The sequence below is a fragment of the Lacerta agilis genome, chromosome 2 (assembly GCF_009819535.1).
Source record: "Lacerta agilis isolate rLacAgi1 chromosome 2, rLacAgi1.pri, whole genome shotgun sequence".
Taxonomy (NCBI): domain Eukaryota; kingdom Metazoa; phylum Chordata; class Lepidosauria; order Squamata; family Lacertidae; genus Lacerta; species Lacerta agilis.
This window is the reverse complement of record NC_046313.1, coordinates 115,114,522-115,131,290: the sequence shown is the minus strand read 5'-3', so window position 1 is coordinate 115,131,290 and position 16,769 is coordinate 115,114,522. Positions and strand designations below refer to the sequence as shown.

At 46.8% G+C, this 16,769-nt stretch overlaps 1 protein-coding gene across 1 annotated transcript in view; it reads right to left on the bottom strand.

Moving 5' to 3' along the window:
- Window positions 1–287, bottom strand: part of LOC117042852 (BOLA class I histocompatibility antigen, alpha chain BL3-7-like) — a 34,102-nt gene extending 33,815 nt beyond the window's left edge. Inside the window, exon 1 of the mRNA XM_033142511.1 lies at window positions 191–287. Within this exon, the coding sequence (XP_032998402.1) occupies window positions 191–272 (82 nt within the window). The 5' untranslated portion in view covers window positions 273–287. The remainder of the gene's footprint in view (window positions 1–190) is intronic.
- Between the last annotated feature and the right edge of the window lie 16,482 nt (window positions 288–16,769).

Sequence of the window (16,769 nt, the reverse complement as noted above, 5' to 3'; positions counted from 1 at the left end):
AGGTGCCCTGAACAAATTTGGAGCATTTTCTGCTGACGAAAGAGGCGCTAAAGTATGGGTTGCATTCTGTGCAAATCTACTCTCTCCAACAACCCGCTCACTGTTGCGGACAAACACACACACATGCGCACGTACTGGGTTCCAATTCTGCTCCCCGGTCGACATTTAACCCCCGAAAAAAGCCACTCACCCGCGCAGCCCCCCAGCAGGAAGGCAGCAGATGCCAGCAGCAGCGGCAGCAGCAGCCAGACGGGCCACGGGCGCAGACCCATCAGCAGCTTCGCGTTGCACAATCCTCTCTAAGAAGCCCGGGGAACTCGCGGCCACTGGAATCCGGGCAAGAACCGGGACATCTCAGTCTGGTTGGGTGTCTCTCTGGGCGTCTCCGCGGAGGATAACTGCGCGCGCGCGCTCTGCTGTTTCTGAGCAGTTCCTATTTACAACTTTACCTCTGTCTGTCTGTGACGCTCTTCTGCCTCCTGCTAGCTACTTCCCAGGTCGAAAATGCAAGCAGTAAGATTTCTTAGAAATCACCAGTGTACGTCTGAGCAAGTCACGGGGCGCATGCAAGATCAGGGACGTAGATAATAAACACACACCGGGAGAGAGAGAGAGAGAGAGAGCGAGAGAAAGAGAGAGAAGGACGCCCTGAAATTCTTGCAGTCTTGCCGTTTCTTGCAGATGGATACGAAACAATTAAGAAAAAATGCTATTTTAATTTAAAAGGGGGGTGGGAAGCTTGGCAAACTCTGGAGCCCCATTCATCCCACTGGAGGGGGATCAGAGCTATCTGTGCAAAAAGACAGGCTGTATCTGAAGTATCTGAAGAAGTGTGCATGCACACAAAAGCTCATACCAAGAACAAACTTAGTTGGTCTCTAAGGTGCTACTGGAAGGAATTTTTATTTTATTTTATTTATTTTGTTTTGTTTTGACTATGGCAGACCAACACGGCTACCTACCTGTAAACAGACACAAAACAGTCTGCCTCCACCACTGAGATGATCCGGGAAGCCTTTGCAGCATGGAAAAAGCCACGCATCAGGGATCTCAGTCACCCAGGAGAGTAAACTGGTCACTTTTGTGACATTGGGTAGGTGCCTTCCCATTTCATCAGATGCATGAAGATTTATTTATTTTTTATTCTCTTTGTAAACCACTTGGAGTCCCCTCTCCCTTTTTTAAATCAAGTGATGTATACATGTTGTGAAATAACTATATATATATAGTTTTGAATTATGGTGCTGGAGGAGACTCTTGAGAGTCCCATGGACTGCAAGAAGATCAAACCTATCCATTCTTAAAGAAATCAGCCCTGAGTGCTCACTAGAAGGACAGATCCTGAAGTTGAGGCTCCAGTACTTTGGGCACCTCATGAGAAGAGAAGACTCCCTAGAAAAGACCCTGATGTTGGGAAGGATGGAGGGCACAAGGAGAAGGGGACGACAGAAGATGAGATGGTTGGACAGTGTTCACGAAGCTACTAACATGAGTTTGGCCAAACTGCGAGAGGCAGTGAAGGATAGGCGTGCCTGGCGTGCTCTGGTCCATGGGGTCACGAAGAGTCGGACACGACTGAACGACTGAACAACAACATTATATATACAGTATATATACACACACACACACACACACACACACACACACACCAGCACACTCGGACTATCTCTTGAAAAAATGGAAAGGGGCTTGTTTCGACCAGGAGGGAAACAGAGCTTCCTGGGACTCTCAGCTTCCCCCCTTAAAAATAATAATCAAGTTACCAGTCCCTAAGGAGGAGCAAACACTTGGAAGCCGGTGTCTGTGAAATGAGAGCAGGGGTGCATGAAGGAGAGCTCAGGCACTCGGGGAATTGGGAAGAATGAAGAGATTTTGCAAACCGTGCTGCTTTGGGGAAAACACAGCATGTGTACACTAAATTTCCCTTTCTTTGTTTAGCATGGAGAACACACAGACCAGGCTGTTACTGAGAAAGTTCTCCATACCTGTTCTCAGTGCACATCTTCTCCCCTGCGACGCTACTGAGTGAAACTCAGGGAAAGAGAACAGACACTGAGTTATGAGTTCCAGTTACAGGTGGGTAGCCGTGTTGGTCTGCCATAGTCAAAACAAAATCGAAAGTTCTTTCTAGTAGCACCTTAGAGACCAACTGAGTTTGTTCCTGGTATCTGAAGAATACCAAGAGTTTGTTTGGTATCTGAAGAAGTGTGCATGCACACGAAAGCTCATACCAGGAACAAACTCAGTTGGTCTCTAAGGTGCTACTAGAAAGAACTTTCAATTTTGTTTTGAGTTATGAGTTGTTTTTATCATCTATAAAGCACCTAAAATGTAGTAAACACACACACACACACACACACACACACACACACACACGACAAAGAAAAAACTCCCAACTACAACATGAGATGTTTCAACTCTCGCCATGTTTTGTGACATTCGGACTGTGCGCCAATCTCTGTGTGTGTGGCCTCGGTTTTGATATCTGCATGTATGCATCTTTAACATTTCTTCCCTTTATCAGTATATTTATATATTTGTGTACTTGACTGGTCTTTCTCCAGTATTAGGAAGAACTTCCTGACAGTGAGAGCTGTTCAACAGTGGAATTTGCTGCCAAGGACTGTGGTGGAGTCTCCTTCTTTGGAGGTCTTTAAGCAGAGGCTTGACAGCCATCTGTCAGGAATGCTTTGATGGTGTTTCCTGCTTGGCAGGGGGTTGGACTGGATGGCCCTTGTGGTCTCTTCCAACTCTATGATTCTATGATTTTTATCTGTTTTATCTGTATTCTTAGTCGTAATGGCCTGTTGGCTACGTGAATAAAGTTTGATTTCATTTGAAAAACATTTCTTCCTACTTATTTACAAAAACAAATGGGGTGTCAATCACAGAGTTTTGCAAGTCAGAAACACTTACCGTACTGTTCCGTGTATAAGACTAGGTTTGTTTTTTTTACAAAAAAAGGTTTAAAAGTGGGGCTCGTCTCAAACACGGGTAGTGCTGAGGGGTGTTTTCGTAATTTGGAGTCCCCCAAAATGTCTTATACATGGGGGCGTCTCATAGACGGAAAAATGCGGTAGTCGACCACCAAGCCCATTGTTTACACTGAGACATGCATACAAAACATTAGATAAAACAGATGGAGGGTCCATGTATTCCTCTTCCATTTGCAGCCTGGAAATATCTCTGGCGGGGGGGTCTCCAACGTTGTTGTTTTTAATGTATTTTTATTAAAGATTTTCTTGATTTACAAAAATATGTGCAATGTCTCTCTCTCGTATTTTTTCCCTATGTAACATTTTTACAAGTAAGTTTCGTTTGTTGAGACATTAGGAAGAAAGGGGGGAAAGAGGTGGAGAGGGGGAAAGATGGACGGGGGTGGGGTCGGGTGATGGTTTTTCTATTTTACTTAATATATGTAGGGTTTGGTGTCAGCGTTGTTTGTGCAGGTTCTCTGCTGTTCACTTTTGTTCCTTTGGTGGTGACAGAGGTTGGGGTTGGCCTAGCCCAGGGGTCAGCAAACTTTTTCAGCAGGGGGCCGGTCCACTGTCCCTCAGACCTTGTGGGGGGCCGGACTATATTTTGAAAAAAAAATAAAAATGAACAAATTCCTATGCCCCACAAATAACCCAGAGATGCATTTTAAATAAAAGCACACATTCTACTCATGTAAAAACACGCTGATTCCCGGACCATCCGCGGGCTGGATTTAGAAGGCGATTGGGCCGCATCCGGCCCCCGGGCTGCGGGGATTCTTTGGCTGGAGCTTCCCACGCGCAGGACAAGGTCAACTGCACACGGGATACCAGTTGCTGGGGGATCTGTGGCCAGCGCCTCACGTGCGCCCTTGCCCAGAGCACCGGCCAAGCCTGCGGACGGGACGGCTGATGATTCCGGAGCCCAGCTCACACAGCGCCATGAAGAGGAGTGTCCGCCAGGCTGAATCTGAAGGATGAGTGAGTTGTTCAGATGAATGAGTGCCTCGTAAAAGAATCTGCAGGCACTTGCGACCTCTTAAGTTGTTCCCAAAAGCAAGGAATAAAAGTAAAGGTGGCCAAAACGGCAGCCAAATGATAAGCTAGTAAAATAGCAAAAATTAAACTAAAATGAAATAAAGACAGACGACCATGGTTTCTCTTAATGCGGCTTTGGCTAACTCACGCGGGCGGTTTCTTCTCTCTATACCTTGCCACGCAACCTTCTATCTGAGCTTGTCCATACCACCTGTACTCTTCTTTTAGTTCCGCAATGGTTCTACCCAATTATCCCAAAACCTCCCAAATATTCCCACCGTAATTCTTCCGCAATACTACCCCAAGTTCTATCTTAGATCGATCTTTTCACCTATCTATCCCGCCCAGCACGGGGAGCCGCAGCCTTTTATTGATAAGAACAAGCAACGTCATGATCAACACTTTTACCAATCAGAACACTGTTGCTGCCCTTGAAAAGGGCAGGAAGCCGATTAACTGACCATTAAACAGTTTAAACTTAGAGCCAAAAAAGTCCCGGGCAGAGCGATCCCAGCGGCAAGTCGCCCACTGGATCCTCCTTTCACTTTCACTTTTAACGTGGAAGTATACATCAAATAGTACCTAAATAATAATAAACAAACACAAATGACCGTAGGTGCAATCGCACCCACGAGTTGTATTCCCACACCGGGCCTTAGTTTGGGGAATCCTGGCCTAGGGTGTGGTTGTTCATTTGTGGATGGCTGTGGTGGTCTTTGCTTTTATGTGTGAGTGGGGTGGGTTGGTGTTTTGGATCAGGTTAGCCATATTGATTTGTAAGCTGTTGGTGGATTTTTGTCGTTGTCTTGTTGGGGTGTGTGTGTGATAAAGGGGATAAAGCCATACCGGGGTGAAGGCGTCTTCTTCTGTTTGTCCCCGTGTCAGTTTCAGTTTATTGGTTAATTTTTCTAGTAAGGCTGTTTCCCATACTATTTGGTACCATCGGTCCATGCTTACTCCTGACAGGTCTTTCCGGTGTCTGGTTATGATGTTTCTGGCTGCTGAAAGTAGGTGGGTTGTGAGTTCTTTGTGGTGTAAGTGGGCCTTATTGTCTTGGAAGATGTTTAGTAAGGCCAATTCTGGGGTGATTTCTAATACTTGCTTGGTTATTTCAGTGGCGTAGCTAGCCTCAGTGCTGCTGGGGGCGGCGGCAGCGCAGAGGCACCCCCCTGGGGGAGGGGCACGACACGTGCGTCGTGACGTCATCATGACGTCACGATGCACGTGTATGCAGAAAGGGGGGGTTTCCCCCTTTCTGAGGCTTTTTTCGGCGGGGGGTGGTGGCCAGCTAGGAGGGGGTGACAAGCGTGACACCCCCCCCTCACTGGTCGGCCCCCCCCGCCGAAAAAAGCGGCGGAAAGGGCAAAAAGAAGCAGAGCAAGCGCTTGAATGCGCCTGTTCTGCTTCCTTTCCCCGCCCCCCCCAGCGTTTTTTCGGCGGGGGGGTGGCCAGCGAGGAAGGGGTGACAGGTTTGACACACCCCCTCGCTGGTCCCCCCCCCCGCCGAAAAATAGCCGCTGGAAGGGGGGAAAGGCGACATGCCCCCCCCCGTTCGGGTCCGCCCGGTGGGGCGGGGTGAGAGGGGCCGGCCAAGGTGTCACCTCCCTCCCCTTGACCTAGGGGTGGCCCGCCCCCCGCCCCCCCGACGCCCCTGGGTTATTTTACATATTTCTCGTATGGTTGTTGTCCAGAATAGTTGGGTTTTGGGGCACTCTCACCACATGTGGAAGTATGTGCCTGTTGAGGTTCACCCTCTCCAGCATTTTGGTGAGGTTCCTGGGTGTATTAGCGCTAGTTTTCTTGGTGCTAGGTACCACCTGTAGGTGAGTTTCAGAGCGAGTTCTTTTCTTTTCGTTGATATGGATTTAAAGGGGGGTTTAGACCACATTCTGGTCCGTTGATTGGGGTTAATTTCATAGCCTAACTATGTCACCATTGTTTTATGCCTTTAGGCACCTCTGGGATTTAGAGGAAGGGGCATGCTGTCAATCAATAGCTGCGGTGGCTGAGTGTGCCTTGCACAAAAGGAAAAGCTCTACTCAGCCAGAAATGGACAGTCTCTAACTTGCATGGTTGCTAAATGAGACACACACCCTTTTCCCAAAAAAAGCCATCCTGTTAAAGGTCCGTTAGCTGCAAACCATCCATTAAAATCATGGATCCAGCACTGATCAACACCACTATTGACAGAGAGGTTGCTTCTAATACGGTGGTTGTTCTGGGAGGAAAATCCCTTATAATAACCATCTGGTACCATACGTGGGTGGCGCCGTGGGTTAAACCACAGAGCCTAGGGCTTGCTGATCAGAAGGTCGGCGGTTTGAATCCCTGTGATGGGGTGAGCTCCCGTTGCTCGGTCCCTGCTCCTGCCCATGTAGCAGTTCGAAAGCACGTCTAAGTGCAAGTAGATAAATAGGTACCACTCCGGCGGGAAGGTAAACAGCATTTCCGTGCACTGCTCTGGTTCGCCAGAAGCGGCTTAGTCATGCTGGCCACATGACCCGGAAGCTGTACGCCGGCTCCCTCGGCCAGTAACATGAGATGAGTTTGCAAGGGATGCTGCGTAAAAGCTTGAGCGTGCCTGCTTTGCTTCCCCCCCAAAGGGAAATGGCCCCAGCCAGCACCGAAAGAACTGGCCGAAAGGGGAGAAAAAAAGGAAGCAAAGTGGGCACATTCAAGCTTTCCCCTTTTTTCCAGGCGCAGGCATGGGGCGTTGCGCTGTGCATGTGTGCCATGATGTCATGATGCACACACATGCCGCGATGCCCCGCCCCAGGGATGCCTCTTGGCTTCCCACCCCAGGCAGCCAGGGGGCTAGAAACACCCCTGAGAGTGGTACCTCGGGTTACAGACGCTTCAGGTTACAGACTCCGCTAAGCCAGAAATAATGCTTCAGGTTAAGAACTTTGCTTCAGGATAAGAACAGAAATCGTGCTCTGGTGGGGCAGCAGCAGCTGGAGTTCCCATTAGCTAAAGTGGTCTTCAGGTTAACAACAGTTTCAGGTTAAGAACGGACCTCCGGAATGAATTAAGTACGTAACCAGAGGTACCACTGTAGTGTAATAGGTTAAGATCTGGTGAAGTACAATAACAACCTTGTAAAATATACAGTTTTGGGTTTGCCCCCCTCGCCTCTTCGTTTTCCCTTCTCTTTTTCTGTTTTGTTTGTGTCTCACCATGTCTGGTGCACATATAGGTAAAGGTAAAGGGACCCCTGACCATCAGGTCCAGTCGTGTCCGACTCTGGGGTTGCGGCGCTCATCTCGCTCTATAGGCCAAGGGAGCCAGAGTTTGTCCACAGACAGCTACCGGGTCATGTGGCCAGCATGACAAAGCCGCTTCTGGTGAATCAGAGCAGCGCACGGAAACGCCGTTTACCTTCCCGCCGGAGCGGTCCCTATTTATCTACTTGCACTTTGACGTGCTTTCAAACTGCTAGGTGGGCAGGAGCTGGGACCGAGCAACGGGAGCTCACCCCATGGCAGGGATTCGAACCGCCGACCTTCTGATCAGCAAGCCCTAGGCTCTGTGGTTTAACCCACAGCGCCACCTGGGTCCCTGGTGCACATATAGTTATGTACTTTTTGAACTTTCAATAAAGATGTTTTTTTAAAAAGAAGCCTTTTTTAAAATAGGAAATTTGCCCAAATATTGACATTTACAACATGGATTGCCATACGCCTGGATTCCCCCGGACATTTTAACTGAGTTTTGTAAATTCCACCCGGACACTGTTTCCGACAGACGAATCCCGGATATCCTCCAGATGGCGAGACCCCTAACACGTCCCAAAATCCATTACCACTTCTGGATGTGAGGCAATGCATATTGGAAATGCCTTTGGGCAGATCCTTTGGCCAGTGCTGACCAAGGATAGGAGCCGAAAGTGTTATAGGAATTTTAAGGTCTTAGATATATAATAAATGTTCGTAAGTGTACCAAGCAAACACGTACAGGAATGTATAGGCCACATGTCTGAGAGGACAGTCCTGAAACCATTTTGTCTCCTAAAACTGACCAAATGTTTCTCTGCAAGGAGGGAGGGGGTGAGGGAACCTTCCCATTGTCTCAGGAATTAATTACCACCTCAGAGGAATGGCCAGACTACCAGGAAAGGCAATCAGATAAGGCATTATCATATAACCTGGCAGACAGGAGATTCCACCTAAACATTAGGAAGAGCTTCCTGACAGTGAGAGCTGTTCGGCAGTGGAATTTGCTACCAAGGAGTGTGGTGGAGTCTCCTTCTTTGGAGGTCTTTAAGCAGAGGCTTGACAGCCATCTGTCAGGAATGCTTTGATGGTGTTTCCTGCTTGGCAGGGGGTTGGACTGGATGGCCCTTGGGGTCTCTTCCAACTCTAGGATTCTATGATTAAACAATGCACTTAGATTTCTGCTGTAGACCGCTTCTTCTGTGATGTAGGTATGATGTATCTGGGGGGTGGTCTTGGGCTACACCCCTTCTGTGATGTATGTATGATATATGGAGGGGTGGTGTTGAGCTCCAGGGCAGGGAATTTCAAAATGTCTATATAAGGGCAGGCACACCTTTGTTCTGGGTCCTTCTCCAATCTCCTGTGTGTGAGGGTGTGAGCAAAGCAGCTAGTAAGATCAGGCTTACTAGCTGCTTTGCTTCTCAATATTCTCTGGTTGGCCTCTGTTATTTCCTCCTCCCGATGGAGAACCTACAAAGGACTCTATGAGGGCTCTTGTGTACCTATAAGGGAATAAGGGCAGATTTTGTTTATAACAAAAGCTTCCATACAGAAGCATCACTACGTGCTCAGGAGAGGAAGGATGGATGGGGAGGGCAGAGGGGAGCAGCAGTGATTTCCCATTTTGTATTGGAAACAGAACAAAACTAAAATAAAATGCCTTGTTGTCATTGCTTGGCATTCCTTTATACAGTGCGTGTCCGATGTGGGTCTTCACAATCGAACTCCTGTTTCATGTGGGAGACAATATCTTGTTGCACATTCAAATCACTTCTGTGAGTTCTTTGATGACATGCACGGTTTATCTTGTTATTGTAGTTGTTTCCACACTCCAAGCACTTATAGGTTTTCACCAGCGTGCGAGTCCTTTGATGCAAATTCCAGCCTAATATTACAGTGAAGCTCATTCCACACTCCCGGCAATTATGTGGCCTCTCCCCATGTGAATTTGTTGGTGTCAAGTGAGGTAATTTTAATGTTTTGCCACAGGCCTGGAACTTTGATGGTTTCTCCCTTGTGTAAACTGAGAGACACATCTAATGAGATGTAAGATATATCCTCTGAGTGAAGCTCTTTCCACACTCCTGGCATTTATAAGCTTTTTGTATGGTGTAAACACTTTTATGAACATGGAAGTTTGCATGCTTAATGAAGCTTTCCTCTCTCTCTCTCTCTCTCTCTCTCTCTCTCTCTCTCTCTCTCTCTCTCATGAATTCTTTGATGACAAGTGATGCCTATCTTCCTTTCCACACTGCAATCATTTACTGTACATGATTTCTCACAGACTGAGATTTTGCAATGAGCTTGACATCCTGTTTTCAAATTGATAGTTTTGCAATTCACATGGTATTGTTTTGTTTCCTTTCCACCCTGTTTTTCTGGGGCAGTGAGCACTCTCACGGTGGTTCCTGCCTTGATAAGAAGAGGATTTAATCGCTTTTCTCTGTTCCAATCCACTTTTCCTCCTCTGCTGTTCCCTCTTTCTTTCCCACAAGAACCTAAGCAGATCTCCCTTGTTCTTGGTTTCTGATTTGTCACCCTCTTCGATGAAGAAAGGAAACGGGTTACAACCTGAGGAAGAAACGGTGCCTCAAATAATTGGTTAGCCAAAAGTGCTTCATGAGAGCCAGTGTGGTGTAGTGGTTAAGAGCGGTAGACTAGTAATCTGGTGAACCGGGTTCGCTTCCCCGCTCCTCCACATGCAGCTGCTGGGTGACCTTGGCCTAGTCACACTTCTCTGAAGTCTCTCAGCCCCACTCACCTCTCAGGGTGTTTGTTGTGGGGGAGGAAGGGAAAGGAGAATGTTAGCCGCTTTGAGACTCCTTCGGGTAGTGATAAAGCGGGATATCAAATCCAAACTCCTCCTCTTCTTCATGAGCCACCTTGAGAATGTTGGCAAGCGTCTCGCCCAGGGCAAGTTGTGAGACTGACCCTCCAGGCAGGGACAAAGCCTGAGTGCATTCCTGGCTACTCGAGGCCAGTGGCTCATTGATATGCAATTGTTCCCCAGCGTGAAGAACAACACACACAAGCCATTAAGGCTAAACTATTTTATTGTTGTCTTTGTCCATGGAGTTTTCTTGGCAGGGATACTGGAGTGGCTTGCCAGTTCCTTCTCCAGGTGCCACTGGTCCCATCACCTCCTGGCAAATAGAAGGGGAAGAAATGGAGGCAGTGAGAGATTTCACTTTCTTGGGCTCCATGATCACTGCAGATGGTGACAGCAGTCATGAAATAAGAAGACGCCTGCTTCTTGGGAGAAAAGCAATGACAAACCTAGACAGCATCTTAAAAAGCAGAGACACCACCTTGCCGACAAAGGTCTGTATAGTTAAAGCTATGGTTTTCCCAGTAGTGATGTATGGAAGTGAGAGCTGGACCATAAAGAAGACTGATTGCCGAAGAATTGATGCTTTTGAATTATAGTGCTGGAGGAGACTCTTGAGAGTCCCGTGGACTGCAAGAAGATCAAACCTATCCATTCTTAAAGAAATCAGCCCTGAGTGCTCACTGGAAGGGCAGATCCTGAAGTTGAGGCTCCAGTACTTTGGCCACCTCATGAGAAGAGAAGACTCCCTGGAAAAGACCCTGATGTTGGGAAAGATGGAGGGCACAAGGAGAAGGGGACGACAGAGGATGAGATGGTTGGACAGTGTTCTCGAAGCGACTGGCATGAGTTTGGCCAAACTGCGGGAGGCAGTGGAGGATAGGCGTGCCTGGCGTGCTCTGGTCCATGGGGTCACGAAGAGTCGGACACGACTGAACGACAACATTTTATTGTAGATAAGATGCAGAGTACGTCTCTGCTCGCCAGCTCAGTAAGTCAGAGCTGTGCATAACGCATCTAGCATCTCTTGAGCCAGAACTGAAAGTGAAAGTAAAGATATACAGTAACATCACATGGTTGAGAAAGCAGACAAAACAGCTGTCTTTCTCATGGGAAAAACACAAGTCATACCAGCCTCGCTGCTGCTTTTGTAGCTTTTTGTACCAATATCCTAACAGAGAGGGCTGGCAGGCCTAAATATGCTCAGACCTGAAGTTCATGGGGATGTCTTGAGTCAACCCTGCTCTCTCCCAGCCTAGCCTCCCTCACAGGGTTGTTGTGAGGAAAAAGTGAAGGGGGAGAACAATGGACGCCACCTTGAGCTCCTTGGAATATCAATGTAGTAATAATAACAACTATAATATTAACAATAATCCTGTCCAGAATAGCGCACTTCTCCTACAAAGTCTCTCCTAACTGGAGGTGCTACAAAGTCCTGGAAAATCAAGAATTGTAAAGTAAGTGAACTATAGCAGGACAATGTTAGAAAATATTAGCCGAAATTTTTGAGGCCGAAAGGAGGGAAGGGGGTAAGAAAAAGGGGAATAGTTTTGAAAACGTGGTTAGAATAGATAAAATTGGTTGAGGAATAAGGAAAGTGCAGAAGTATAATGAGGCTGAGGTAGTGAAGAAATGTTAGTAATTAATTGTGGAATATTAATGTTTTCTTTTGTTTCGACTATGGCAGACCAACACGGCTACCCACCTGTAATGTTAAAAATATTAGCCAAAATTTGTGAGGCCGAAAGGAGGGAAGGGGTAAGAAAAGGGGTGTAGTTTTGAGAATGTGGTTAGAACAGTTAAAATTGGTTGAGGAATTAGGAAAGTGCAGAAGTATAATGAGGCTGAGGTAGTGAAGAAATGTTAGTAATTAATTGTGGAATATTAATGTTTATAAAAGTGTTAAGGAGGAAAGAAATGTGGTTTAAAATAGATTAGAAGATGAGAGGAAAACTGGGAATTATGTATTACTATGAGGTCAGCAGGGGGGGGGGATCAGAGGAAGTCTATTTAAAAGATGAAATTGTAAGATGTATGAATACCTGGCCCAGGAAGTGGGTTGGAGTTAAGCAATGATTTTTATAAAGTATGGGGTTAAACACAAAATGATTTTATGTACACCTGTGAGAGGGGGGTTTGGATACTTTGCTCCCCTCGGTGGGAGAGGGGGGAGTATGAAACGTTTAACCATGTAATGATTTGTGCTTTTAATTGGAAAAATTTCAATAAATAATAATTTTTAAAAAAGTAAGTGAATTATAGCAATGTCAACACAGGAAGGTTTGGGTTGAGGAAATGTGAATGAATTCTTCTAGCAACTAAGTTTTGTCCCAGAAGAGAAGACAAGTACAGTCAAACCTCGGTTGTTGAAGGTCTCAGGATGCCGAACGTTTCGGAAGTTGAACGGACTTTTGGAACGGATTATGCTCGAAAACTGATGTTCTGATGTAAATTACACGATCCAACAGAGAAATTAGTTAGGGTGGTTCCTTCATCTGAGAGACAGGGATGAAAGCCTTCTGTTGGGTTGACAATCCCTCCCAACAGATCAATTCAAAGGCTACTATCCTGTCTTCTCAGAGGCCAACTGGATACCCCTGGATGCCCCAGAGGCAGGACATGACCACAACAACACCGGCCTGCTCATGAGCCCCTGGCAACTGGTCTTCAGACCCCTCATGCTGGAGGTAGCCTTTGTCGCTTGGACTCTCTCAGAGCTTTCTCCTTCGTGACTGACCCCCCAGGGGTAGTGGCCATCGCTATACTCCGAGGAAGGAAAAACCCATCCTTTTAGCTATGCACAGTCTGTAATTGATACCTGTGTGTCCTTACCTGGGACCCAGATGAACGACCTAGAACCAAAGTTGTGGGGTCAACACAGCAAGCAGGACTCTCTGGTCCTACACAGGGATTGCAGTACCGATGTTTCTTTCTTTTCTTTTTTTATAATAATTTTTATTAGTTTTCAATTACAATCCAATAATAGCCTCATTATAACAATACCAATTTATAGTACAATTATTAATACCAATTGTTCAAATACCAAATTATATAATTTAAATAGAATTGGTGGCTTTATTATTTGCTTTATTTCTGCGTTCCAAAAATCTTATTAATTTCCATTACATTCTGGTCATAATAATCCTTATGCAACAACTGCAATATTAATAACTTCTATTCGTGTTGACGCATTAAATGACTTATAAGCTACAAGTGGGGAACTCTAACTATATCCTTGTTCTTCCTTTGTGTGGCAATTATTCTGTCTGTGGTGTTTCTTCCTGTCCTTGTAAGATTTTCTGTCTTTCTTTCCCCTGGTTGTTGCTGTTATCTCACTCGCTGGATCATCACCGTGTTGTGATGAGTGGGCTTGCACATTCCTATGACCCTTGTGAGCAGGGACGTCTTAGCCATTGAGGCTACTGGCACAAGGTGCCACAGCCTGAGGAGGGCGCCTGCGCCCTCCAGCCCCGCCGGCAGCACCGCTCTTGCCCCCCTCTTCTCGGGCTGCGGACACAGGTATGTTGTCGGCGAGCCTCCTGTCGGTGCTGCAGCCAGGGCTCCCTGGAGGGCAGCGCCGCTGCTTCAGCCGAGCAAGCGGAGGCAGAGCACAGCTGGCAGAGCCTCCACCCGCCCCTCTGCGCCCTCCAGCTGCCCGCTGCGCCTGGCCCTGCCCGGAGGAGCGTGAGGGGCGCCGGAGGGATCTTCGCACCAGGGCGCCGGATTTACTTAAGACAAGCCTGCTTGTGAGCAAAGCTGTCGGTAATCTCGTACTCCCAGCAGGGTCACCCAAGGCGGTAAGGAGCTAGACAAAGAATGATCCAAGAAGTCCTCAACGGCAGAACAGACGGATGATAACAAGCGGTATGTTACAATGGCTGTGAAGGAGGATGAAGGCTGCAGCAGACAGGAATCTACCGGGGTCGCCGTGACTACTCATGCCATCGGAACAGAGCCCTACTGTGAAGACACTGCGTTGGTCAGTGTGCACTGATCTACACACATAAAACAAATTCATGCACAGGCGTCTTCCAAAAACCCACCCCAAAGTCCCATGGCGATCGGCAAATGGTAACGGAGGCAGAATCGTGAAATCTGGAAGCCCCTAGTCATGAACCGGCACATGGGCGGTGGATACAGATTCAGTCGTTCTGACTCAAGGAACGAGGCAGTTGAGCAGCTCTGCAGCTGTATCCATGACTGAGCAACCCTTTTAGGATCCACTCTGCTCACCCTGAAAAGTGGGAGGGGCTAGAAAAGGTGCCCTCAACATAGTCTGCCTCCCTTTTTCCCTGACTGGATTACTGCGCCCAGTGGGGTCACCACCCAGTGGTCGTAAAAGACAATTGAACTTTGGAACATGGAATATACGGACTTTGTCGGATAACATAGATAATGAGTGTCCTGAACGCAGAACTGCCATCAATGCAAGAGAGCTGCGGTGTTCTAACATTGATATTGCATTGCTTCAAGAGACTCGAAGAGCAGGCGAGGGACAACTGAAGGAAGAAAAAGGGGGCTACATTTTCTTCTGGAAAGGACTATCTGAACAAGAATGTTGACTACATGGGGTAGGCTTCGCTATAAAAAACGATCTTGTGAAGCTCCTGTCAGAAGTCCCTACCGGCATTAATGAGCGACTCTCAACCCTTTGAATAAAACTCACCAAAAACCAACAGTCTACTTTTATAAGCATTTATGCATTGGGAAAGAAGGAACCAGAACGGAATCTTACTTTTGACGTTATGTGCAGTGCACACCCTTGTTATTACCAACACGCTCTTTCAACCCCCTGCTTGGCAGGGAGTTGGACTGGATGGCCCTTGTGGTCTCTTCCAACTCCATGATTCTATGATTCTATGACAGAAAAATAAATTTAAAACTTCATGAAGGCATCCTCGGTCAAACCACTGGCACCTCTTAGACTATGTTATGGTCTGTGCTAAAGATTGCCGTGATGTGCTCCTTACCAGAGCTATGACGAGTGCCGAAGACTGCTGGACCGATCACCGACTAATACGCTCCACGATGGCCATCAATATTATACCTCAACGCAGGCTTCAAGGGAGGAAACCAAGGCCCAAATTAACACTCAAGCCCTTCAAGATCCATGAAGCAGAATTGCTTCCAAACAACTCTTAAGGACCTTCAGAATTCCCTGATAACATCGAGGAACACTGGACCAAGCTAAAAACATCCATTATTGAAGCCTGTGAAAGAACTATTGGATACCAAACCAAGAAACACCAGCACTGGTTTGATGAGAATGACAGTGAGATTGAGCGCATGATTGACAAGAAAAGGTAGGCCTTCAGATCTGGCAAAGAGATAGAAACTGTACCACTAAGGGGGGAAAAAACCTATGCCAATGCTAAGGCTGAGGTTCAAAGAAGAACCAGAGAACTAAAAAACACCTGGTGAATTAAAAAAAGCTCAAGAGATCCAGCACTTAGCTGACACTCATGATGCACAGAATTTCTTTAAAGCTACAAAGAAGCTATTGCACTGCGCTGGAAAGAACATCACCAACATCTCCTTAACCGCAGCTCCCGCGTAGCTGCTGCGATCCTCTCACAAATTCCACAAAAACAAGTTATAGGTGAGCTTGCAGTATCTCCAAATCTGGGAGAGTAGCATACAGCTATTAACCAAACACCCAAAGTCTTCAAAGTGGGTGGAATTGAACTTACAGAACAACTTCACGAGCTCATAGAAAAAATCTGGGAGAGAGAAGAGATCCCAGCAGACTTTAGTGATGCCAAAATTATCGATCCCTTTATTAAAAAAAAAAAAGGGGTGACAGGAACGATTGCAGAATCTATCGAAGGGAAACTCCCCACCGGAGTAGAAATCATACATTGAACAGATGAAAAGCTCTTCAATCTGAGCAGGCTGAAAGCAAAGAGTAAGGTTACCGTAACTTCCGTCATAGAGCTTCAGTATGCTCATGACAACGTAGTGTGTGCATGCTCACAGGATGACCTCCAAACCATCGTAAATATCTTTGCAGAAGCTTACGAAAAGCTTGGCCTATCACTCAACATCTAAAAAACCAAAGTGCTGCACCAACAAGTACAAATTAACCCCTCTGCACTGCCACAAATCCAACTCAATGTTGTAACGTTGGAAAATGTTGATCACTTCTCCTTCCTGGGCAGTTATCTTTCCACAAGGGCCAACATTGATGCCAAAATCCAGCATCGCCTGAGCTCTGTGAGTGCAGCTTTCTCCCAATTGAAGTGCAGAGTGTTTGAGGACCGAGACATTCACAGGGAAACCAAAATGCTTGTTTACAAAGCTATTGTACTACAGTACCAACCATCACCTCCTGGCTAATAGAAGGGGAAGAAATGGAGGCAGTGAGAGATTTCACTTTCTTGGGTTCCATGATCACTGCAGATGGTGACAGCAGTCACGGAATTAGAAGACGCCTGCTTCTTGGGAGGAAAGCAACGACAAACCTAGACAGCATCTTAAAAAGCAGAGACATCACCTTGCCGACAAAGGTCCGTATAGTTAAAGCTATGGTTCTCCCAGTAGTAATGTACGGAAGTGAGAGCTGGACCATAAAGAAGGCTGATTGCCGAAGAATGGATGCTTTTGAATTATGGTGCTGGAGGAGACTCTTGAGAGTCCCATGGACTGCAAGAAGATCAAACCTATCCATTCTCAAAGAAATCAGCCCTGAGTGCTCACTAGAAGGACAGATCCTGA